Source organism: Oscarella lobularis, chromosome 4, assembly GCF_947507565.1.
Source record: "Oscarella lobularis chromosome 4, ooOscLobu1.1, whole genome shotgun sequence".
In the NCBI taxonomy this organism is placed as follows: Eukaryota; Metazoa; Porifera; class Homoscleromorpha; order Homosclerophorida; family Oscarellidae; genus Oscarella; species Oscarella lobularis.
The window spans coordinates 3,624,281-3,648,110 of NC_089178.1; the positions used below are offsets into that span (position 1 = coordinate 3,624,281).

General features: G+C 43.2%; 8 protein-coding genes across 8 annotated transcripts; 2 read left to right on the top strand and 6 right to left on the bottom strand.

The window, feature by feature from the left end:
- The first annotated feature begins 31 nt into the window (after window positions 1–31).
- Window positions 32–7,229, top strand: LOC136185995 (DNA repair protein RAD50.L-like). The gene is made up of 40 exons (XM_065973227.1): window positions 32–167; window positions 222–302; window positions 354–455; window positions 509–606; window positions 664–738; window positions 793–852; window positions 904–1,018; window positions 1,072–1,161; window positions 1,212–1,272; window positions 1,321–1,398; window positions 1,459–1,535; window positions 1,590–1,761; window positions 1,822–1,925; window positions 1,970–2,074; window positions 2,129–2,230; window positions 2,286–2,398; window positions 2,449–2,547; window positions 2,604–2,702; window positions 2,918–3,010; window positions 3,070–3,104; window positions 3,157–3,377; window positions 3,436–3,549; window positions 3,602–3,682; window positions 3,727–3,877; window positions 3,925–3,982; window positions 4,055–4,160; window positions 4,219–4,344; window positions 4,405–4,485; window positions 4,538–4,596; window positions 4,649–4,796; window positions 4,853–4,980; window positions 5,033–5,078; window positions 5,130–5,255; window positions 5,309–5,361; window positions 5,421–5,580; window positions 5,631–5,693; window positions 5,749–5,882; window positions 5,932–6,060; window positions 6,111–6,776; window positions 6,826–7,229. The coding sequence occupies exons 1-39, from the start codon at window positions 45–47 to the stop codon at window positions 6,226–6,228; spliced, it is 3,984 nt and encodes a 1,327-aa protein (XP_065829299.1). The 5' UTR covers window positions 32–44; the 3' UTR covers window positions 6,229–6,776; window positions 6,826–7,229.
- LOC136186003 (peroxisomal leader peptide-processing protease-like) lies at window positions 5,952–7,825 on the bottom strand. Its single transcript, XM_065973237.1, has one exon. It carries the CDS (start codon window positions 7,822–7,824, stop codon window positions 6,211–6,213), a length of 1,614 nt encoding a protein of 537 aa, XP_065829309.1. The 5' UTR covers window position 7,825; the 3' UTR covers window positions 5,952–6,210.
- LOC136186010 (inosine triphosphate pyrophosphatase-like) lies at window positions 7,494–8,971 on the top strand. Its single transcript, XM_065973244.1, has 8 exons — window positions 7,494–7,920; window positions 7,968–8,025; window positions 8,082–8,146; window positions 8,195–8,268; window positions 8,315–8,346; window positions 8,404–8,525; window positions 8,582–8,658; window positions 8,717–8,971. The coding sequence occupies exons 1-8, from the start codon at window positions 7,852–7,854 to the stop codon at window positions 8,826–8,828; spliced, it is 609 nt and encodes a 202-aa protein (XP_065829316.1). The 5' UTR covers window positions 7,494–7,851; the 3' UTR covers window positions 8,829–8,971.
- Window positions 8,972–9,875: 904 nt separating this feature from the next.
- Window positions 9,876–12,429, bottom strand: LOC136186000 (phosphatidylinositol polyphosphate 5-phosphatase type IV-like). The gene is made up of 13 exons (XM_065973231.1): window positions 11,578–12,429; window positions 11,426–11,523; window positions 11,245–11,369; window positions 11,137–11,195; window positions 11,022–11,088; window positions 10,871–10,963; window positions 10,705–10,814; window positions 10,609–10,651; window positions 10,437–10,552; window positions 10,292–10,377; window positions 10,175–10,240; window positions 10,077–10,126; window positions 9,876–10,027 (listed from the first exon to the last, which is right to left on the bottom strand). The coding sequence occupies exons 1-13, from the start codon at window positions 12,427–12,429 to the stop codon at window positions 9,930–9,932; spliced, it is 1,863 nt and encodes a 620-aa protein (XP_065829303.1). The 3' UTR covers window positions 9,876–9,929.
- LOC136186002 (folylpolyglutamate synthase, mitochondrial-like) lies at window positions 12,429–15,087 on the bottom strand. Its single transcript, XM_065973236.1, has 16 exons — window positions 14,959–15,087; window positions 14,752–14,895; window positions 14,647–14,700; window positions 14,525–14,589; window positions 14,322–14,436; window positions 14,200–14,277; window positions 14,088–14,149; window positions 13,930–14,032; window positions 13,748–13,877; window positions 13,581–13,682; window positions 13,424–13,528; window positions 13,272–13,369; window positions 13,156–13,208; window positions 13,020–13,098; window positions 12,905–12,971; window positions 12,429–12,843 (listed from the first exon to the last, which is right to left on the bottom strand). Exons 1-16 carry the CDS (start codon window positions 15,058–15,060, stop codon window positions 12,512–12,514), a joined length of 1,689 nt encoding a protein of 562 aa, XP_065829308.1. The 5' UTR covers window positions 15,061–15,087; the 3' UTR covers window positions 12,429–12,511.
- On the bottom strand, window positions 15,060–16,359 carry LOC136186007 (uncharacterized). Its single transcript, XM_065973242.1, has 6 exons — window positions 16,123–16,359; window positions 15,932–16,065; window positions 15,762–15,872; window positions 15,678–15,713; window positions 15,532–15,618; window positions 15,060–15,476 (listed from the first exon to the last, which is right to left on the bottom strand). The coding sequence occupies exons 1-6, from the start codon at window positions 16,321–16,323 to the stop codon at window positions 15,161–15,163; spliced, it is 885 nt and encodes a 294-aa protein (XP_065829314.1). The 5' UTR covers window positions 16,324–16,359; the 3' UTR covers window positions 15,060–15,160.
- Window positions 16,360–16,754: 395 nt separating this feature from the next.
- LOC136185599 (rab-like protein 6) lies at window positions 16,755–19,932 on the bottom strand. Its single transcript, XM_065972770.1, has 15 exons — window positions 19,771–19,932; window positions 19,605–19,711; window positions 19,502–19,529; window positions 19,384–19,431; window positions 19,272–19,324; window positions 19,111–19,214; window positions 18,997–19,060; window positions 18,871–18,947; window positions 18,658–18,814; window positions 18,548–18,603; window positions 18,111–18,484; window positions 17,870–18,062; window positions 17,232–17,805; window positions 17,091–17,174; window positions 16,755–17,038 (listed from the first exon to the last, which is right to left on the bottom strand). Exons 1-15 carry the CDS (start codon window positions 19,877–19,879, stop codon window positions 16,838–16,840), a joined length of 2,229 nt encoding a protein of 742 aa, XP_065828842.1. The 5' UTR covers window positions 19,880–19,932; the 3' UTR covers window positions 16,755–16,837.
- On the bottom strand, window positions 19,928–23,567 carry LOC136185598 (protein PF3D7_1417600-like). Its single transcript, XM_065972769.1, has 4 exons — window positions 23,358–23,567; window positions 23,263–23,287; window positions 23,092–23,208; window positions 19,928–23,015 (listed from the first exon to the last, which is right to left on the bottom strand). The coding sequence occupies exons 1-4, from the start codon at window positions 23,430–23,432 to the stop codon at window positions 20,008–20,010; spliced, it is 3,225 nt and encodes a 1,074-aa protein (XP_065828841.1). The 5' UTR covers window positions 23,433–23,567; the 3' UTR covers window positions 19,928–20,007.
- Between the last annotated feature and the right edge of the window lie 263 nt (window positions 23,568–23,830).

Genomic DNA, 23,830 nt, shown 5'->3' on the forward strand with positions numbered 1-23,830 from the left:
TTCGCGTTTGGAAGCGAAAGAGCGACTATTGTTTGTCGTCGAACATGTCTTCAATCGAAGCGCTGTGGATCGAGGGCGTGCGAAGCTTCAGTCACGATAAACCCGTTCGACTTCGCTTCTACAAACCCGTCACCGTGATTCTCGGTCAAAACGGAGCTGGAAAGACTGTAGAATGACATATGAGACGGCGAACGCGATACCGTGTGTATGTAAATGTTTAGACAATCATCGAATCGTTGAAATATGCGTCGTGCGGCGAACTTCCGCCTAATTGCAAACAATCGTTCGTTCACGATCCAAAAGTAAAGAAAAGGGGGATTCTACTCTTACTAATACAGTAGTATCGATTTTAGATCGCCGGTCAACCGGAAGTGAAAGCTCAAGTGAAAATGACGTTTATTGACGTCAAAGGCGACAAATTGACGGCGATTCGAAGCATGAAAGCCACTCAAAAGGTCAATATTAATTAATTAATTAATCAATCAATTAAATTATTTACTGTATGTAGCCTTCGAAAATTGAACAACGCACTTTGGATAATGTTTTGAAGCAAGAGGGAGGGGAACAGAACACAATTACGTCACGTTGCGCTGACATGGATCAACTGGAAAGTTTTATATCAATGTCTTTTAATCAATAATATATTGATACTTTATCTTTTTAGATGGTTGAGCATTTGGGTGTGTCTGATGCTGTTCTCACTAACGTCATATTTTGTCATCAAGAAGATGCTTCTTGGTCTCAACACAAATTGTAATTGTATTTAATTAATTAATTAATTGATATTTTTAGGCCTATGGCTCAGCCTACTGAAGTTAAGAAAAAGTTTGATCGAATATTTTCGGCGACGAGGTTGACTTGAAAAATTTTTTAATTAATGATTTTATAAATAAATTTTTGAAGGTATATCAAAGCGCTTGAAGAAATCAAAAAGACGAGATTGGCGGAGGTGGCGAAAGTGAAAGAATATAAAATTGAACTGCAACATTTGACTCGAGCAAAAGATCACGCGACTACGGTTAATTAGAAACAGATTAAATAATCGCAGACAAATTAATTATTTTTCTATAGTTGAGGGATAAAATAGAGGAGATGGAAGGACGAATTGCTGCGACGAGGAGTCACGTGACCGAAGTCAATCAGAAATTAGAACCTGTTCAAGTAAAAAAAGAGAGAGAGGGTTAGGGTTTTCCTTTATTTTTACTTCTTAGGCGAGATTGGTGGAAATTGAAGCGATCTTTGAGGAAGTGATTCGACAGGATAAACGATTAGGTTCATTCATTTATTGATTTTTATTATTATTGATTAATTGATTTTTAGGGTCTCTGAAGGCAAAGAAAGCTCAAATTGAAGAGACGTGGTCTCGCATGAAACAAAGTGTTTCGACAGTTTACGATGGTTTAATCCAATATTTTCATTAATTAATTAATTAATTAAATATGCTCTCCTTTGTTTCAGTTTCGATGGATGAGTTGGAACGAATGCACGCTGATTTGCGAAATCAGGTGAAAAGAGATGAAGAGCGTCTAGCAAAGGTTTGACATATACCCTAATTAGAAATTAAATTTATTTCTGTTGTTTTTTCTTAGGAGAAAAGCAATCTTACTCACGCAAGCCAAAAACTTCGCGAATTGTCACAACAAAAGGACGACGTTCTTAAAGAACACGGAAAATTGCAACAAGAGTATGTGGCACACGAGAAAGAGACGCAAGAACGTGATGAATCTCTTGTCCAATTGGCTCGTAAAGTCAATATGCCGGGTAAGAGATGGAGACACGTGACGGCGACGCTGTTTTATAAATAGCAAAATAATTATGAAGGGTATGATGGTCACGTGGCTTTTACAGCCGGTCAAGTTGCACAGTTTTTCGAGGAGATACAAGGTTATGTGAATCGAATGAAAGGAAGAGGAAAAGCGTTGAGAGTAAGAGACATACGGGACTTACTCAGTTAGTGACGTCATCGTAGGAAGAAAATGGGGCAAAAGCTCTCGAATTTCAATCTCAAATCGATGACGTCAAACGCGAATTGACTGGATTGGATGAATGTGAAAAGTTGAAGAAGAATTTACATGTGGGCGTGGTTAGTCGCGGGGGAAAAATTGGCGAATTTTTGTTGTTGTTTTAGTCTGAAAATGTGCATAAACTGAAACAAATTGAATTTGAGTTGAAATCAGTGGAAGCGTCGACGAGTCGACTGGGAAATTTGAAACAAGACTTGGAAGCTTCTGTACGAAAATTATTAAAAATGAAAAAATTATTTCTACATTGTGGGCGGTGGCCAGGAAAGAGAATTGCAAGAAGAAAAAGACGCCGACATGAAAGACACGTTTACGCCTCAAATTGATCGACTCAAAGTTCAAAAGAGAGCCGCTGACGAGGAAATAAGACGATTGACGTAAGATAGATGGGAGATTTTAGAGGAGAAGAGACGATTCTTCGTTCCAGTGACGAGTTACAGGCGATTAACATGCAGGCGGGAATTCGAGGGGCCTTAGATCAGATGCGAAAAGAACGTCGTTCCAAAGAGGAAGAAATATCGAGAATGTACGTCTCCCTTCCCTCTCCTAGTAGGGATTTTATTTTCGCGTCGCGTTGCGTAGAGAAATGACGACTAGTGAGGATTTGTTTGAGTTGAAAAGCAGTGAGAGCAGCGTGAGACAGATTGAAGAGAAAGAGCGCTACATTGGCTCTCAGATCAAGTAAGTGATTAATTAATTAATTAATTAATTAATAGGACCCCTGGGACTCTATTTTTTATTGGGACTTTATTATTATTAAAATCTGAGATTATACCGACCCAATTCATTTCAGGGTAGTCTAATAGTCTTATCTTTCAAAGGGGATGAAGGGTACTAAGTATTAGAGCGGGGGGTGGTACGGTATTCCATTTTTCCTTGACAATGATTGGCTGCAGGCAAAAGGAAAGCGCTCTCAGATCGACTCGCGAAAGTGTCAAATATCTGACGAGCCAATTGGGCTCAAAAAGCGGTCAACTTGAACAATTAGAGTAAAGCGACAAACGAACGAATAAAGATAGTTTCTTGAGCGTTGATTTTTACTATAAAGATACCAGTGGAAACAAAAGGAAAGAGACTTAAAAGGTGCTATATCTTTTAGGAATGATCTCGTAGAGAGAGGGAGTCTTTCTTTTAGATGTGGAACGCTCTGTGATTGGTCTTTGTCCCGACGGAGACGTGCAATCGGCGATATCGTCGATTACGAAAGAAATTTCGGAGAAAGAGAGAAACTTTGCACTGGTGGCGACCGCCGCTGATTTCTTCAAAAAATATCACGTTCAGCTGAGAAAACGACACGCTTGTCCTCTTTGTGAACGAGCCGTTGGGCCGTCAGACGAAGAACAACTCGCTGCGAAGGCAATTGAGTTCATTTTCGTCCATGATGGATCGCGATGGATTTCTTCTTTTTTTTTAGTTTCTTGAGAAGATTGATAAGGCGCCTCATATGCAGCAGAAAAGTGAGCAGGAGTTGGTGAGACTCCGCGAGAAATTGACGACATTGCAGACGGCGGAACCGAGTCTCAAAATGGTTCGTTTTTGGTTGGAGTTGTAGCGAATTTCAACGAAGTTTTTCGCGATAGAAAACCGAAGTTTCTGCGCTCAAGTTGAACGTCGAAAAATTGAAATCGGAGAAGAGGGAACAGGAGGAACGCCTCGAAGAAGTACGTATCATCTACAATTTTTCGTTGATAATTTGTTTTTGTAGGCGAGAGAAATCGAAGCGTCGTTGACGGCCGAAGAAGCGGCGTTGAGAAAAGACGAACAAAGCGTCAGAGATCTCATACGATATAAACGCGATTTGACTGATCTGGAGAGTCGAATTGCGAGACAAGAAAGCAAACTTGTCGGCGGAACGAGTATACGCTCATTCGACGGCGGCGGAAGTAGTTGAGAATTTTTTTAGAACCTGAAAGAACGGCTCAATTAGTCAGCAATGAATTGCAAGATCATCAGATGACAAGGTCTGTTATTTATTTATTTATTTATTTATTTATTTATTTTGGAGGGGGAATTTCGACTTTTTCTTCTTCTAGCGAACAGGCTGGTCGTCAGATTGAGCAGAAACGAAACGCTATTGCCGATGCGCAAAGAAGGATTAACGATCTCGAAGCTCAAGTCAACGGACTTAGATCGGACAAGGTACACGAAAAAAGGAGGAAATGCTTTAATTTATAATCGATGTACATGCATTCGTCAGTTTCAAGTGGAGGCAAGAATGCAGAATAAGTCGAGATTGGAAGATCAAAGGACGGAATATACGCTCGCGAATCAGCAATTTGAACGCGAGGTTCAGGAAACGAATAGAAAGAGACGTCCTTTGCAGGTAAGCAGTTCTTCGCGCGGTTCTTGGGGCGGCGGAAATTCAATTTTTCTCCTCTCCTAGGCGAAATTGGAAAATCTGGAAAGAGAGAGAAGTACGTTTGTTGACGCTGCTCGCGAGCAGGAAGATCAACTTCAACGCCAGGCAAAAAAATGATGCATCGTTGTTCTGATTAACTTTTTTGTTTGTATACTAGGTCGATCGTTTGTACGAGGAAAAGAATTCTGTGGCTAGAAAGCATCAGAGCGTCGCAAAGTGGGTTTTAATTAAGAATGAGTATATATTATTTGTCTTTGGGGTTTCGCAGGTTTTTGGAAGCGCGGAAGGACGTTCAGCTGTCCAAATGCGATGGACGCAAAAAGGAGATTGAGAGTCAAGTGAGGAATTTGGAAGGACAGAAGACGAGTACCGATGATCGAATACAAAAATTGAACAAATCGCTCGCATCAACGCAAGTAAGGAAGCCTTTAGGAGAAGGGGGATATAATCCTGTTTTTTGACGTTTGTTCAGTTGAAAGAGAGAGAGATTCAGGACAATATAGGAATGAAGCGACTCGAGGAAGAAGTCGTGGGATTGAATGGCGAAATTGATGCGCTTAAACGGCAGCGCGGTGGCGCCGACTACGAAGCTGTGGCGAGGTACGGAAACACAATACCACACCCCCAACAAGTCCCTTATTCCTTGTCACAGGGAGAAAAAGAGACTTGAGGATGAACAGGAGACACTTCGTCGTGACGTATGATGCAAAATGGAATCTCTCTGTCGTCTTTTGAGTAGGTTTTGACAGAGGGCGAAAGCCGAAGGAAAACAGAAACAGCTCGACGAAGAATTACGTGGACGCCGAGCCGAATTGCGTACTGATCTTTATAGGGATGTAGATCAGAGGCATAAGGAAAAGTTTATTGATGCTAAGGTGAGAAATTTGATTGGATGGCGCGAGCAATAGTATCGTTTTTCTGTGTATAGACGACTGAGATCGCCACTCAGGATTTGGATAAATATTATAAGGCATTAGATAGGTAGAAAACGAGTTTAATTAATTAATTATTGAAAAGGGGAAAGAATGTTTTTTCGCCAGAGCCGTAATGAAATTTCACTCTCTTAAAATGCGTGAAATTAACAAAATTTTGAGCGATCTTTGGAAGAAGACGTACAAAGGCGGAGATATTGACACCATAAGAATCGAATGCGACGAAGATATCGCTCAATCTGGAACCAGAAAGACGTACAAATACAGGGTGAGAACAAGCGGTAGAACTGTTTCTCTAGAAACGTTTTCTTCAAAAAGGTTGCCATGGTGAAAGGCTCGACTGAACTTGAAATGCGAGGTAGATGCAGTACGGGCCAAAAGGTAGACGTTAGGGCGGCGTCTTCTGGTCACTCAAAGAGCCCACGGGGGTTTTTAGGTGTTAGCCGCCATTCTTATTCGTTTGGCTTTGGCTGAGACGTTTTGCATCAATTGCGGCGTTATTGCACTCGATGAACCGACGTCAAATTTGGACGAGGAGAATAGAGAAAGTTTGGCTGAAGCGTTGTTGGAGTAAGAGGCTCGACGTGTCGATTTAAAACGTTTTATTTTCTATTTCTAGTTTAATCAAGGCTAGGCAGGGGCAAGCCAATTTTCAAATGATTGTCATTACACACGACGAGGATTTTGTGCACATGCTCTCCCGCGCCGAATCTATTGATTATTACTACAGAGTCGACAGAGATGATAGGTAAGAGGAGACAGCGTTATTTTTTATTTTATTTTTAGTGATGTTCGCAGGGGCGATTCTAGAATATTTCGTCATAATTTGAAAGGCCAGCCGGGACAAAATGTACCGGCCGCTTATTTGGATCAAGACGAAGTGCCGTACGCTCGAAAATCACAGTTTCGAAAATAAGGTATGAGAGGCGACGGCAGCATTGACGTCAGTTGACAATTGCCATAGTTTGGCTGCTGCGCGCTTCGTTCTCTTTTCTTCAGTAGTGTGTTGTTGCCTGTGGTGATTTTGTTCTCTATTTCCGACTTCTTTGAGAGCCATTCGGATCCATTCAATAGGAATGGCGAGGCTTACGTTTGGCATAATTGTGCCGCCGCCGTCTGCTGTTGTCTCGTCGCGAATTGTTGACGTTGCAATTCCGACGAGACGTCCGCTTTGAGCGCACACGACTGCGCCGCCGCTCGATCCACCCCAAATTGGTGCCGTCAGTTGAAGCATGACGGGAAAAACTTCCGTCGTCTTTGAGTCGTCGTCGTGGCAACAAATTCGCTTCGCAACGACGCCGTGCGTTGAGACGGGAGATAGAAAGTTATCGCCGCCGCCACAGAGTTGCGGATAGCCAATCACAAAGACATTGGAACCGTCGGAAGGAGACGGCAACGTCGACGACAAACCATGTAAAGCGCAAAGTTTTTCTGACGTATTGAGCTTTAGAAGAGCAATGTCCGGTAAGGCGGAAGCCCAAAGCACGTTAGCTGTACATTTTTTATTTGACAGAGTGACTGTGAGCGAATCTTGTTTATTTGAAAGGACGTGAGAGCACGTGAGAGCTAATTTGGAATTTTCGTCTATAATGACGGCTGAACCGCGTCGTGCACCGGTTTCCACGGCAACGATAGATGGAAGCACGTGTTTTTCAAGTGAAGGAGGTGTAATTATTGTGGAGGACCAAGGGAAGAGATGATGACACCAGTCAAAGAGACTTGGTTGAAATGACTCAACAATCGATTGAATGCTTGCTACAATGGTGAGGCCCAATAATGATGACGTCAGAGGTGAAATGACAATTCCAACTAGAATAATTTTGCTTTGTTTTTTGACGAAAAGAGCTCCGCCTTCGACGCCGACGACGTAACGCGCGTCGGTCAGTAGAATGACGTCATCAAGAATTATTGAAATGATTCCCTTGGTAACGCTATTGAGGAAGACGTCAGGTAAGGTGCTTCCAAAAGGTGTTCCATATAAGTAGACGTCCTGGCCTACGTGCAGCTGATTGGTCGGTAAAACGTTGATTAAATTTCGTCTTGTTGCTAAATCGACGGTGACAAGAAGAAAATCGAAAATCATTATTTTAGATTCTCTTTCTAGATCATTGATGAATCGAATCGCTGTTGCATCGTTCGTCGTTGAATTCGTTTTTAGATTTTCGCCGCCGCCAAAGAATTTCGTCAATTTTTGAGCCAAAATTTGATTTCTTGCCAAGGCAACGACACGAGCTTTGGACCAAGTGCGGCGCTTCCACGCTACTTCGACTTGCACGAGACGTTTCCAACTTTTTCTGTATCCGTCATCAGCCAACTTTCGAGCTAATCCGACAAAAGGAGCGGCAATCGTTGCCGTAGTGACGAGCCGGCCATCGGATAGAAAAACTCCGCTTGCACTAAACCCTGCTTCGAGCAGACGACAATATTTGGACGGGAATTTCAATGACTCTCTGCGCACGAAAGATTCAGCCAATTTCAGGCGTACGATCGCTGTTGGTGGAGTTTCGTCCATCGGTGGGGTCCCGGATAAGAAAAAGAGATGAGCGTTGCAAAGAGGCTCAAGAAAACGCTCGTTTTTGTCACCGGCAATCCTAATAAACTAAAGGAGGTGAGTACTGGGTCTATCGTAGTTTAGATCGTCTTCAATCGCTTTAGGTTAGGGCCATTTTTGACGACTTTCCTCGTTTTGAACTCTCTTCTCAAAAGATAGATCGTAAGCGGCTTTGCACGTGCATAAAACGATGACGTGCGAGCACTTTTTGGTCGTAGTTCCCGAGTTTCAAGGAGAACCAGACGACATAGCAAGAGAAAAATGTCGAGAAGCAGCCAAAGTTGTACGTCACGTGCTTTTTATTTGGCACGAGCCGCAATGTAGCAACTAGGTTCAAGGTCCTGTCATAACAGAAGACACGTGCTTGTGCTTCAACGCTCTAAACGGCCTTCCTGGACCATACATGTATATTCTCTCTTAGAGACATTATGATGATAATATTTTCTAATAGTAAATGGTTTCTTCAAAAACTCGGTCATGATGGTATGGAAATATCTGTTTTTTTCGTGTGAGACGGCTTTATTGATTAATTTTTTTCAGGTTTGAATAAGATGTTAGTTGGATTTGATGACAAAACGGCAAATGCCGTCTGCACGTTTGCCTATTGCTCAGGTGACGTTGAGAAAAAAGAGAATATTCTCTTATTCAGGGGGATCACTCCAGTACAGATAATCACCATATGTTTTATTGTAAGTAAATATTTATTTAATTAATTAAGGGCTCTATTGTTGCTCCACGCGGACCAACCAATTTTGGCTGGGATCCTATATTTCAACCTGAAGGACACGATAAAACGTGATCTACTCTATATACTGTAGATGATTTCTCTATAATGAATTTCCTCTTTTTTTAGATATGCAGAAATGGATGCTTCGTTGAAAAATACGATATCTCATCGAAGCAAGGCACTAGCAGCTTTAAAATCTTATTTTGAAAATAAAGACGATGATCATTTGAGTAGTTAGGCGCATAACACGATTTGCACGCCCTGCTGCTCCCCTGACGCGCGCTACATAGCTTAGCTTAGGTTAGTTTAGGTTAGTTTAGGGCGTCGGCGGGGTGGTGCACCCCGCGTGCGTGCGCTGCCGCCGTCATGGAGCAAAGGGGAGGGTATAGAAATTTTATTTCAATAAAAATGAAAAAATTAATAGACTTTTCCCTCTTCTTCGGCGAGCAGTTTTTGTTGACGGGGTCTTGCCCAGGACCCCGGAGCAGTTTTTTATGACGGGGGGTCATGCTCAGGACCCCAAATCCTAATTAACGAATATTAGTAATAAATAAATAAATAAATAAATGTTCTATGTGTACCTTATGTCTTGTGAGTCGTCTTTTGATGTTTCCTTTCTTGGGCTATGTGTGCCTGCAAATAAATCAATTGCAGACACATATTTTGCTTTAGGCGTCATTCTCCTCGAGAGACGACCAATAAGAATGGTAGCCTCAAATAGGAGATTCACGCCGTGAGTAGGCGGGCAGTTTTTCTTCTCGGGGCCGCACAACTACTTGAGCAGTTGATGTAGGCCTGCCCAGGAGACGTTGGCCTTTTAGACGTTATGGCCTCATACCAAAAGGAGGCATACAGGCAGTTTAGAAGACTGCAACTATAAGGAAGTTGCACGTCTTCGTGGTCCCGCAAATTGGACCAACCCGTCGTACCGAGGACGTTGGGACCGCGGTCTACCTCTTCGTCAACTTCTTCTTCATAGAGACCTTTGCAAAATCCAGCCTATAAAAGAAGAGAAACAAGAGAGTTGTGTCACCTATAAAATGAGGTGAATTTGATGCCGCCGCGAGGTCAGAAAAAGAATTAGGAAGTCGATTGAGAATAAGTCGAAGACGAGAAATAAAGGATCCCGACTTCTGGGTCCCCTCAAATGCCGTGCAGTCAGAGCCAAACATTCTAGGAAGAGATTTTTGCTGGCGGAAAAAGCGAGCAGCGAGCGAGGAACGACGACGACGACAACGAGCTGACCAACTCTTTTCGTTCTTTCGCGTTAGCGTGCGTTAATTAATTCATTATACCCCCGTCCAATGATCTCAAAATAAAAGCAGAAAATATTACCTTTTCATAAAATGGTACAAATAGCACTATGTTTTGCTGTAGGACTCACAGAAATAGACTGACTTTGGCGGTAGCGTCTTTTCGCTCTTCTCCTTGCATTTCCTACAAGTCACAAAGTGATAGTGGGAAAAAAGAGCAATAAGGCCCATACCTTGAGCAAAGACTACTTTATCAAAGTCAATTGGCAGGAGGTCAGGAAAACTAGAGGCAGATGATTGAAAATGAAGATGATAGCATATGACGACTTACTTATCACTCTCTTCTTCTTCTTCTGGTGGTGGTTGCAAGAGAACTTGAAATAAGCCAAAAACAGGCCTAAGACCAAGATCAGCTCAAAAAACAGACTGTCTCTTAGAATTACAGTACTTGTGATCTGATGACAAAATTTGTGGGCAGCAGAAATATTTGTGCCCCGTAATTGTTCCGTATCGCGATTTAAATAATATTCGATCCTGTTTGTGAAAAAAGAAGATGAGGAAAACCCTGGTCAGTTGAACCGTCTTTCTCTCACTGTCCAGGAGGGTGTTCTCGCTTTGCCTGATGTGTCGTATCTATTTTTGCCGGGATCAAATTTGTAAGTGGGTTCAAATAAAATTGGCTGCTCCGAAAATCCAGAAAATACGTTTCCTACACAAGTGAATTTGACTAAAACATTCTCTTTTGTCACGTGGACCCTACAGTACCCTTTCTCATCTCTTTGAACAGTTGATCATTTTGCAACAATGCCTGAAACATTTTCCTTCCTTAGTAACGCGACGACTTTTAGTGTCAAGTCTTACTCGTTTTTCTCCTCTTTCTAAGAACGTGTCCACTACACTTCTTGGAAGTTCAACACGATAGTTCATATCACCGAACCAGAAGACGCAATCAAACCGGTACGTTACGTCAGCTGAACAAAAAACACTATAGATTCTATACTAATTAAGACGTTGACAAAAAACCAACATTTTGCTCCATATGATTTTCCTTTTGGTAGTGAAATATTCTGACTGATTCTTAGCACTTCGTCGTGACGCACCGTCATTCGTTCCTCGTGAGCTATAAAAAAGCCATATCTCTGTCAGGGACAAAAAAACCTGACTCTTTAGTGCCGAACCAGATAGATGAGAGTTGATGAAAAGAAAAGCAGTTCCAAATAGTTTAAACGAAATTGCCAGTCCGCCCTTTGAAAAACATAAAAATTCGAGGAAAAATAATGATGACAATGACACCTTTGTTTTGATTCTTTTCGCCGGTTTAAAACTTGTAATGACACAGTCCTCATCTAAATCTGACGAAAACCTAATTTTAGACAAAATCCTGTAGAGATTGTGAATTACCTGAGCAATACCAGATGAGATCTCTCCGAACAAAAATCGATAATTGTAAACAACCCTTTCGACTTGATTGAACTAAGACGTGAGATTCGCCGAGCGTCTCCTGCAATCGAACATCCCATTCGTGTCTGAAAAAAGAAAAATCGAAAAATGTTCTTCTCCTCCCCAACCCTCCTCCCCTTACTGATCCATATAACACTCTTGAACGCCTATAGAATAGATGTCCTGTAGAATTTCGACGTCTTCAGGAAGTAACATATCATCCAATGATTCTGTCACATCCTAAAATTCGAATTCCAACCCTCCCGTTCTTATCCTTTTTCCCCCTCTCCTTACTTTTTGCTCGTGCATGTTCCACGATGCAACAAACACTTTGACTTTCATATCTGGAAAATAATTTCTCAACATCTGATTTTTTCCACTTCCGCCGTCGACATCATTTTTTCCTCTCTCATCACTCGTACTACTAGTTCGTACAGCTCGCGTAAATATTGGTGTCAATAGACTTGGTGTCAAAGGGGCAGAAAGAGGGGTCCTTGGACTTCCCCCATAGACTGATAATAAGCGATGATCGGGCGTTCGAGCAATTGATCCACTTAGAGGACCTCTTTGGCCAGAAGTATACGTAAATGAATTTGAAATTTGAATTGGAGGAAGAGTGACGGGTGGCAATTTATTCGACTTGACTTGGCTTATTCTTCTGCTTGCAAAAGACAAGGAAGACGATGATGATGACGATGATAATTCGGATGCGTTGATTGGAAACGGTTGAACGGAATTCGATTTTAGTCGAAATTTTTTCTGACTTCTTCGTCCGACAATCGATAATTCTTTCTTGTCATCGTTTTGTTTTTCCAACGAAAAGGGAAGAAGAGACGTTGACGACACTTTTCTCTTCTCGCCAGCAACGCCCACCTCCCTTTTTCCCGCTAAACGGAGTCCGGACAACGATGACGATGACGATAGACTATTTTGGAATAAACGGCGACGACGATTCGCCGTCTTTTGGCTTTCTGCAGCGAAAGCGTCGTCTTCGTTCTCCTCGCGTCGTTTCGACGATGCAGATTTGTCTGCAGAAACCGACGGCAGATGCTTATCTGGTGCTTCATTGAAACGAAGGGGAAAAGTTGCGACGTTCTCTCCCCCGTTCATCAAGGGGTTGTTTTTGAAGGAAGACACAATGCGCATACTCGTTGCCAAGCTCTTTCGTCATATCACGTGATGCACTTCAACTGCGTAGCGACTAAGCGTGTGTGTTTCGTCTACGATATTATTCGATTTCGTCGTCGGGCGGAACGACTTGAACAATTTTTGGTCCCAACGCTTTGAGTGTGGCTCCCATCAACCGGAAGCTGCCCGTCACGAGAAGTTGGATGTGGTGGGCGTGCGCTAATTCGTCTGGTAACGCGGGCCACGCCTTTCGTCTGTCGTCTGATGGGAGAGCGGGATCGCGTCCGTTGAATAACCAGATCAAACAATCCAAAACGCAGTCGAAAACGTATGTTGTTGTTGATTTTGATGACATCAGAGAGAGCCACGTTGTCTCGTTTTCTCGACATACGGACACATCAGCTTCGTGTGTCGTATTGAGACTGGTTTGATCTAAAGAAAGAAGAGACAACGAAAATGAATTCAATTGGGAGTGGTAATCAAAGGTTCGTTCCTTCAAAGTGTTCTTTCTCCAAACTGGCGATGTTTGGGCAGAAAAGAGCGTAGGAAATATTGAGAGGCTAAACAAAAAAATTCCATTTATGATGAGTAGAAAACGCGTTTCTAACCTGAATCTCAGACAATAGAGGAAGAGGATCGCGTCGACCCATACAGTTGAAAAGGAGAACTTGCACGACTTTGACTCCCCTAAACTCAACGCAGAAAAATTACCAATAGAAAAGTGCAGTATACAGACAGGCATACGTTGGTGATGAAAATTGCTTCTGTGACGTCGTTTGAAACCATTTCACACATGCCTTTTTTAATTAATATAATAGTTATGTGTCAGTTATCCTTTTTCTTTTCTTTTCTTTTCTTACTCGAACGCTGCGCACCGTGTGAGCTCCGTCCAAATAGAGCGTCACTGCAGGCCGTTCAATGACTTGAGCCCGTCCAAGCCAACGGCAATCTTTTAGACCTGGAGTGCAGGGAAATGAAAGGAAAGATTTTGATTTCTAGAACGTTGGTGTACCAGTTCGAAACGAGGATGGCAAATCGAATACAGGTGCACGCTCTAGTTGACTGATTTCTCCGTCGTCGTCGTCGTTGTCGTCGTCGTCGTCTTTGTCACCGTTTTCTGTCATATACAACTTTAGTGGTCTAGTGAAAATAAATTGAATTGCCATTACCTGTTCTTTGACGTTGTTGAGATTTGTGTGCTATCCAAGTATGACAAAGTTGTATTGCAAGTGTTGCATTCAGTTGCTGATGTTCGCCGGCCAAACCTAGTTCTACGTGTGTAAGTGACAAGACACGCATTGCACTGAGAGCCCGTTCGAGTGGCTTAACCCCTAACCTGGCAATGGTCCAGGATATTCAACGAGTTTGGGAACGACGCGTACGGACGTTCCTAGTTCGCTGGCTCGTTCTGCTATGACGTCCATTCCTCCCGCTTCCTGATTGATGGTGAAAGCGGGAACTCCACGCTAGCGCACAAGAAATAATGATGATGAGGATTTTCAATGAAGAAAGCGAAACCTTGAATATTCCCGCTTTGTGCCACGCAATTTGTTCTATTGTGTCGCCAAGTATGCGGATGTGATCCATACCCAGAGAAGCAATTCCACACACAATAGGCTTTCTAATGTAGTGCAAAATCAACTCTTCAATTCATTGTTGTCAATTCTTTTGCTTACCTAACAATATTTGTACAGTCGTATGTTCCTCCGATCCCAACTTCCAAAATAGCAACATCAACCTGTAGTAGTAGAACAGTGACGTCAGACGAGAGGAGAGTGCTATACTGACTTTTTCTCGCAAAAAGACGTGAAAGGAGAGAGCAGTTAGAAATCGAAAATAAGATGGCATTCGACCGTGATGTTCTTCCTGTGTAAAAAACAATAGAATTATTATATAAAAAAACGGCGTACCTTTGTTTCTTCGAATTTTTTAAAACACTGCCAAAAATAGTCGCTAAATGCCATTCTGCTGAGCGGCTTCCCATTTATTCGAATTCTCTCTCTCACTTCAACGAGATGAGGCGATCTAGAACATTTTGGAAGTGAGCTCCCCTCTATTAATTAATTAATTAATTAATTAATTAATTAATTAATTATTAGGATAACGAGCGTACGTGAATAGACCCGTTTTGTAGCCAGAATGTCGCAAAATGCTTTCGCAGAAAGCGCACGTGGATCCCTAAAAAACATGACGTCATATGCCGAGCTGCAAACTGACTCTCCACGTGGAACGGACCTTTCCTTTCGTTCCACTTACGTGGATGACGGATAGCTCATCTAAATCGTCTACCTGATAGAGAAATTGTAGTGTAGGAGAGAAAAGCGTAAGCACGAGACGAACTTGAATTCCCATTCGATTGAGATGGCGAGCGAAACCGGGTAGACTGTCACGATTTCGGCTCTCTCTCGACGTCTGCGATTTGCTGCGCAACTCTTCGAGTACGGACGCGTTCGTTTGGAGGCTGTTGAGAGCACGAATCGCTTCCTGTCGCGCCAATCGCGATCGTCAAAACGATCTTGTGCTCTTGTTGCGCGATTGTCGTCTTACTTCGTACTTGCGCTCAGCTGCCATGTCCCAGACAGATCGTCGGAGTAAGAGAAGCTGCGACGACGAGCGAGTCCGAGAGAGACACCTCCACACGATTAGCATCAGCTTTCCCGTATCCTTAGATGAAACGCACAAAGAAAAAAATAGAAGAAAAGACAAAAGAAAAAGAAAAAAAAAGAAGTGGCATGTACCGATTCTATTGTCACGGTTTCAATCCTTTCTTCTTCAACGCGTCTTTGAGAGCTCCCCCTATTTTGGCTTTTTCGCAGGCTTTCACCAGTTTAGGCCTCGCTTTCTCATATCCAATGTTTCCAATGAATTTTTCAACCAGGTCGCGTAAATGTTCCTTCCCGCCTTGATAATGTTTACTGGTAGCCTGATTGTTGCACTCAGTCCACGAGTAGTCAGCATTCATAGCAATGTCTTTCCAATTTGCTTGACCTACCTCACAAACGACATCAACAAAAGGACCTCTGTCATCTTCGGTGGAACTTCCATCTGACTGTTCGACAGGGGCACTACTCAAAAGTCTACTTCAAGAGTGCACAAAACGTTATTATTATTATTATAGACCTAGTATTTGGCTTCTGTTCGTGTTTTTGATTGGAAGCAGAGCCGTAGAAGTGATTATGAACTACGTCAGCCTTTCCAACAGATGCCCTGGCCAGTATTTAGTAACGTCTACATGTATATGGTTGGTTAGATAGATAAATGCCTACCCTTGAGTTCTTTGGGATCCAATTGTTGTGACATTTCTGCAAATAAAAATAACAATCTAGCTGTTGAAGAGGAGAAGAACTCACGTTGATGAGCTGTCATGTACGGTTCCACTGCTAGAAGCTGCATTTGAACCTTTGGTCACTTGAACGTTAGGAAGAGAAGCTGCCGCCGCCCCCGCCTCCGCCGCCACTTCACTGATAAAAATTGACTCATAAATAAAAAATGAAAATGATATTTTTGAAAATAGACGTACGGGCTTTTCTGATTGCCCCACACGTAATAATCGTCATCTTCGTCGTCTTCCTCTTCGACGACTGTTAGAAACAATTTGTATTGTGCCCCTCGTTTGACGAGATCAGCGGCGCTATCAAATCCAAGATCCGCATCCTGTAAAAATAGCCTGAGCCGTCTGATAGCGAGACACTATAACGTGCGAAATATTACCGTAGATGCGTCCTTGACTTGAACCAATGTGATCTTTCCCGAATGCGACAAGGCTTTGAAGAGGCCAGCTATTTTCTGTTCGTTTCTTTCGATGACCTGCTTGTGAGTCAACTTTTTGTCGTCATCCACAGCCAGGTCGAGCTTCTTTTCAATGCGAACTTTGTCTTTTCGCGTCAGCGTTATCGCGTACGACGACGTCATGCTGACGAGGGGCTAGGGACCGAGACATGTGATTCTGCGCAGTAGACGCACGTGACGTAGAACCCCACTTGTCTCGTTTGTGTGTTAGGGAAGCTCGCAAATCGACGAAAAAATTCCAAAAAATTTTAAAACCTTTTAAAAATTTTCTAAAACATTTTAGAGTAACATCTACCTACATACAAAGGTTTCTCAGCATATTACATGAAAAAGAGACTGTTCTTCTTTGTCTATAGCCTCCTTCAACTGCTGAAATTCAACCGAAACCTTGTATATGTAGGTAAATAATACCCTAGAATGTGCCAGAAACATTTTCGAGCGATTTCTGGTTATCGGTCCCTAGCCCCTCGTGTCATGCTGGGGAATGCTCAGGGGAAAATCAGTTAGCGCGCTTCAGCCCCCCTCCCCCGGAAAGTCCCCCGGAAAAACTCCTACATGTAGATTTTTATTGCGCAGTAGAGTATGCAAGAAGTAAAATTACGGAACACAAATGATTGCGAGAAAGTAAAAACTTACCTCATATCAATTCATAGCTTTGGCCGCCGTCCCCGCCTTCGTCTTGCCCTGCCGCTTTGTCTTTCTTCGATCGATGATGCTTTTTCTTCTTTTTCTTTTCTCCCTGATCTACATCCTCTTGCGATTTCTCTCGATGCCCGGTAGCGTGCTTTTTCTTTTTCTTCTTTTTTCTGTCTGGTGAATCAGCCGCAGTCGACTCGCTCTACACAGTACAGTGACCACCCCGAAGGCTAGTTCCTGCATGCATGTTTTACCTTCTTTTTTGTTCGCTTGCTTTCACTACCATTCAATGCTGCGCCGCCGCCGCCGCCGCCGCCGCCGCCGTCACCAGCAGGAAACTATACGTAGAAAGGAAGTCAGTGAAAGGGGCCATCATCAGGCAGAATTCGTCTTACCACAGGATCAGGCAAATTGGATGGAACAGCAGATGACATGGAATCAAGCCAAGCATCTAATCCACTTGGCAAAGGCGCCAATAAATCTAGCGGCTGTGTCGTCGTCGCTGCGGCGGAGGTACTGCCTTTCTTCTCTTTGTCCTTCTTCTTTTTCTTTTTTTCAGACGTTTTATCATCTCTGACTGCTGCTACCGCTGAACTCATTTCTTCTTCTTCGTTAGCAACGACAGGCCGATCATCTTCACTTGAACTCGTCACAACGATAGTGGCGGCAACCGCTTTTCTTCGCGGTTTCTTTTTCGTCGTCTTTGGCTTCTTCTCTTCCTCTTCGTCGTCGTCGTCTTCGTCTTCTTTTGGTGCCGGTGCAAGGCCACTCACTGCCGAATCAGTGACGTCAACCGCAACGGCGACGACGGGGGGACGATCGTCTTCATCTGACGAAACGACAATATCGCCGCCGCCGCCGCCGCCAACTCGACTTGCTGATGAACGTTTTTTTGTGTCCATTGCTAAGTCCGTATCGTCAAAGTCGACGTCTTCGTCGCCGGCAACCATCGGATTTTCCTCATCCGAGCTGTAAACAAGAGAGGCAGCGTACTGTACAGTCGAGTTATTTCTACTTGTTTTAAATCTACCACCTTTCGTCGTCTTCTTCTTTCGGATCAATTGCGGGTCTTGAATCGGCTTTTTCGTCGTCGTCGTCATCCGGTCCACCAAAGAAGGAGGCATCAAGCGTCTCTTCGGGAACAAATTCATCCACATTGACTGCTTTAACAACGGATCGAACACCAGGAATAGCACCGGCTTGAGAACGAGGCGATTTAGGCGATTCTACAGTAGAATAGAAAGGTGAAAATATGAGGAACTCAGCAGACCTACCAGCCTGTTTGGACGTCCCTTGAGAATCTTTTTCTTTAAATCGAAACTTCGCCAAAAGACGCGATCCAAAAGACGATTTTTTGGGCTGTTCTGGTGTTTGACTTTGAGTAGTACCGGTAGTAGTAGTGGATTCTTGCCGTTGCTCTTCTTTCTCGGCCCCTTCTCGGCTTCCTCCTCCTCCTCCTCCTCCTCCTGCTACTACTTCCTTTACTTTGTCGCCAGTGCTTGATGACTGCGGAGTTTTCTCGCTACTAGTTGATGGTTGATTGGCGGGGGTGTCGCCGGCGGCAGGGGTGGGTGACAAAGTACTACTGGCTGCAATTTGTTGACTCGCTTTCACTTGTTTTCGACGAGTTTCAAGCATTGCGAGAAATCTATTGCCGCCGTTTCTGAATTGAATAACCCTAACCCCCCCCCCCCCCCCCTCTAACCCTCACTTATCGTAATTCTGTTCCTCCGTTTCCAACATGAAAGTGAGCTCTTCTAACGTCGTCTAACCCCAAAATAAAAATCACGAAGGACTTTGTGTGAATTTCAAATACCTTACCTTTGTTTCTTCTTTATTTGTCTCCAGTTGACGAATGAACGTTTGTCGCTGAAGTCGTAAAAAAGGAACGTTGAGAAATTTGTAGAGATATCTCAAGCCAAAGCCATTCTTCATCGAAGCTTCTGCATAGCGTATCTCAGCACGATTCTTATCCTCTCTACGTACAAGAGAAACTTTGCTCTGCCACCGTTTTAGCGGGAAAAGTTTACCTACCTTCTCAGAGCGTCAATAAAATATTGAACCTCTTCTTCACCTACAACCCTATGTTCTCCCATGTCTCGAAAATTCGCCTAATAATGTAAATAATTATAATATTATCTACTATGGTATACATCGTACCAAGACAAGTATGGGTATGTGAGAAGGAATGTTGGGCAATTCTTTCTGAACGTATTGCCACGTCCTAAATGCACGGATTAGAAATTCGATTAGGATAAATCAATTAGATAATACCATTGCTTGGTGATGTCCATGAGCATGACTACACCGTGAGCATTTTTGTAGACATTGAGGAATTCAGCATCGAGAGCGACGATGCCTTCAGGAGGCATTGAACCCTTCGTAATTTCATTAGGAGGTACATACATGTATGTGTATTTGATTTAATTAATTACGTCCATCTCGTCATGAGACAACTTGAGTCCTGCTCCTGGCTTCTTTTTATGTCCTAAAGTAATTGAGCTGATGAAGTCAACTGTGCGGTGTGCGTTTGTTGAAAAATCGCACCTTTATCAACAACATCCCAAATATCGACTTTGACGATATCGTCTGTAGCTAAATAGAATGACGTCAGAATAGAAGGAATCGACTGAAACCGTCGTACGCCGCCGCCGCCGCCGCCTACCTCTGTAATTCCACTGAATGCTAGCAATCTAAAAGAAAACAGAGCGTACAGTGTCCTGTATACTTTATTCGAGTGATGTAATTGTCTCTACTGTACAGTGTACCTGAATCTCTTTCGTAGGCATGTACTCTTCGATGAAGCCGCTCCCTTGGAGTCGTTTGAAGAGACACGTCTTGCCAGTGTTCCGATCACCCTTGATTAGAATTTTCACTGTATATTCGACGACGAAATAACGATTAGGTGAAACGACGACGACTTTCGAAGCTCACTGTCGTATTGAACGCCTTTTGCAAAGCGTCGTTGAAGTTGCCGACCCATGGTCTGCATCCCGGGCGGCACACCACTGCTGCCGTCAACTTTTCCCTGCTCGTTTCCCATTTGCTTGACGGCGGCAGCGAAATCTCGTCTAACGTTGCGCTAAGACGATTGACCACACCTTTCTCTAATGTAGGTGTAAGAACGACGAGAACAGAGTCCTAACAACACAGACATGCAGTACAATCGAGTTAGCACTTGACTAAAGGACGTTCAACGATGCTATTTAGCTTGTTAGACAGATGAGGAAGAAGTCTATCTGCTGTATCAATTGCAACTGTTGGCAGATCGTCAAGACATTTGACGACGTTCACTTGAACGAACGGTTTAAAAGCAGATATTGAAGAATTTGTCGCTTCAAGTCGGCAATAGGTAATATTATGAAAAGTTGAGAAGATGGCACGAAATTGAAAGGCGCTCAATTCATATGCTCTACAATTCTCGACGTTTGCCCTTCTAATCAAAGACTCACTGATTGACGAATTGATTGCCAAGCAATCTCGTATGCTTGCATTCTCAACTTGTGACGTCGTAATTGATGTGTTGAAAAGTTGCACATGATCTAATTTCACATTGTTTCCACCAAAATTTCTCCACACTAAATTGGCTGTAGAAGCATTCTCGTACGTGATGTCTGTTGCTCTAGCATCGGTCAAGACGGCCCCAAGAGCCGTGTAACGAACGTACGTAACATTGGAGAGCGTTGGTGAAGCGAGACTGACATTGACAGATAAAACTCCCGAGCTTTTGTAGTTGAAAGACGAAAGATTTTTATACGTAACGTTGGCGTACGTTCCGTTAATCGAAGTATAATTCGAATAGTTTGAATTTGTACATGTTCCGTTGATTCTTGTCAAATTGATGGACCTAATGTTGATTTTTGTCGAATTGATGGACCTAACGTTGATTTTCGTCGAATTGATGGACGTAACATTGACGAGACAATAATTAGTTGAGTTGCTGTTCACGGTGAGAATTTGTGAGAGATGGGAATCGATCAGTGTTAGATTGAACGAAGTACCGTTGACAAAGGCGACATTATGGTAGGTGACACTCGAAAGGAAATAGCTTGCAAAGGCGTAGTTGATGAGTGTCACATTTCTTGCTGTCGACTTATCGATGATGACGTCAATTCCCGTGTAGTTTGTAGCAGAAACGTTGACGTTTAGCAAACGTACGACCGATACATTGCGTGACGTGTACGTACGAGACGAAACGTTGACGTACGTCACACCCACGTGAGTGGCATTCGTGACGTCATACTTGCAGAATGTCGAATTGACAAAGGAAACATTTTGTGATTGGCCATTCGAAATCGCCACTCGGATGCCCGTATAATTTATGGCCGAGATATTGACGTTTGTGAGAACGTTGACGGTGACGTCGACCGATCGGTAGTTTTGAGAAGAAACGTTTTTGTATGTGACGTTGGAAAGTGAAGCGTCGATCACCATCCAGTTGGTAAACGTCGAATTGAGAAAGGATGCGTTTTGACTTGCCACTTTTGTCACTGTGACATTGATACCGGTGTAATTGACTGCAACGATGTCTTTCTTTGTCAGATTGTTGACTGTGACGTTAACGGATAGATAATTTCGCGAAGAGACATTGAAGTAGGTAATATCGTCGACAGAAGCACTGCTGACGGAATAATTGGTGAACGTCGTATTGACAAAGGAAACGGATTGGTATGAAACGTCGATGAGTGAAACATTGATTGCAGTATAATTGATAGCAGAGACATTGTGCTGTGTGAGAGAGACGACGCCAACGTTGATATCGGTGTGATTGATGGAGACAACGTCTGTGAGAGTTGAGTCAAAGAATGTTGAATTGGAGACGACAGAGTTGAGAAATTGGGAATTTGTGTAGAAACTTTTTCTTACTTGACTGTTTTGAAGTGTCACGTTGATTTCTTTGTAGTTGAACGCATTTTCATTGATGATAGTCACGTTGATTTTTACATGATTGATGACAGTCGAATTGATCCAATCTGTATTTTCGTAGGTTACATTGGAAACGGTTGAAGAGACGAGAAAGGCATTTTTGTAGATGGCACATCTCACCAAAGAATTTGTCAAAGTCAAATTCGTCACGTTCGCGTCAGCGATGACGAGCTTTCCAATCGTGACGTTGACGAAGGAAATATTTGTAGCTGGGTTGGCTAAATTGGTCAGTTCAAGGTGGGGAGTCATGAAATTGACGAATGTTAAGTTTTTCAAAGCAGAGCTGCCGTCAAAATGCAAAGCTCCGTATTGACCGTAGAAAAGTCGATGAGAGACGTTCTGGCCAAGAGAGAAATTTTCCAACTTTGATGATGATGATGGAGAAATGGTGAAATTAAGAAAGGACGAAGAGGCAGCATTGGGGCTCGTTAATCCACACGAAGTTGTTACTGAACACGTATAGCGTCCAGCGTCAACGGGTCGCAAATTATGAAGACGTAGCTGTCGACCACCGTCCAAGTACTCATGACGTTTGTTAGGGTTACGAGACGGTGAAAGAAGTAGACCGTCCTTGTACCATTTGTACTGAAGCTTCGTTGTGTTATGGCATCCTTTCGTAGCAATTTGGACGCAGCGAAAGATGAGACTGCTGCTGAAAATTTCGTTCAAGGGCGGAGTACAGCAAGTAGGAAGAGGATTGAGAAAACCACTTAGATTTAGAAATTGAATGGCATCGAGAATTGTAGCAGAACGTTCGATGGCAGTCAATGACTGGATGTCGTCATAGTTTATAGAAAAATTGAAACGTTGAGCTAATTGTGCCGGAAGCAGTTTGTCAATACGAATGATGTCAAATGCTTCTAAGACTTGAACGGCGTCAATAAGACCGGGAACAGCTCGAGGAAAGATTGCAGCAACTAAAAGATTTTTCACGAGTCGCGACGTTTTGACGAAGCGGGAAAAATTGGTGCATTGAGAAGCGTGAAGAATGGCGTTTGCATCGAGAGAGAAGGTGGGATTGACGGGAAAAAGAAGAATTTGTGGAGAACAGGACAAAGTTTGAACGTGAATGTGATGACGATGATGTTGACAGGCGGCGGCTCGATGCAGATGGCAATGAGATGGATAGATTAATCCGTCTGATCCGCAAACGGGATCCGTTTGGTGATCGCATTTAACGTTACAAATGCATTTGCGTTGAGCCGCCGATTTATGTTGAAGAAGAGAGCGACAACGCTCAATAGCTCCTTTGTCTAAAGAACAAAAGAGCCATTGTTGTATTTGCCGTGAGAAAAGATACATTCATTCCCCCCTAGGGTTCGTACAGACCGGCGACGAAGGCTTCTTCTCCTCTATTGACGCAAATCGCTTTTCCGCTTGACGAAGTAAAGCAAGCTTGTCTTGGCCACTGACACTGTACCTCAGCACATGGATCATCATGAAAGACTAAAGAAAAAGGAGGAGGTGGGGTTAAGGCGGTCAGAAACGTAAGGAATTTACCACTTGATGACGACGTTTCATGGTCCTTCAAAAATAAAAGAACGCCGCGTGCGTAAGGTTAATAATTAGGATACAAAAAATGTTTTCCTTCTTACGAGAGACTGAGGGCGTGCAGTGAACAAAGTAGAGAAGCAGGAGGCAAAAATGAAGAAGGTGAACGTGAAAGCCATTCAAGAGAGAGAGAGACGACGGCACAGAGCACAAAGTACCTATAGAGTTGAGAGAGAAAACGGATAAAGAACAATGGACTGTGGACAGTAAGTCACGTGGACGACTGATAATCATTATTATTCTAATGAGCAAAGTCATATTTCCCTCGAATTAGAGAATATTTGACACCGGGCAAGTCCTGTACGCGTCCGCCCTGAATGAGCACGACTGCATGCTCTTGCAGACTAGCCTTTTCACCAGGCATATAGCATTGTATCGATCTACCGCTGCTAAGACGAACGAGAGCGACTTTTCGCTGAGCAGAGTTTGGCTTTTTGGGCTTGCGCGTGAAAACTTTAGCGACGACGCCACGACGCTGAGGACCGATGAGAACGCGTTTTGCTTTTGAAACGACCCT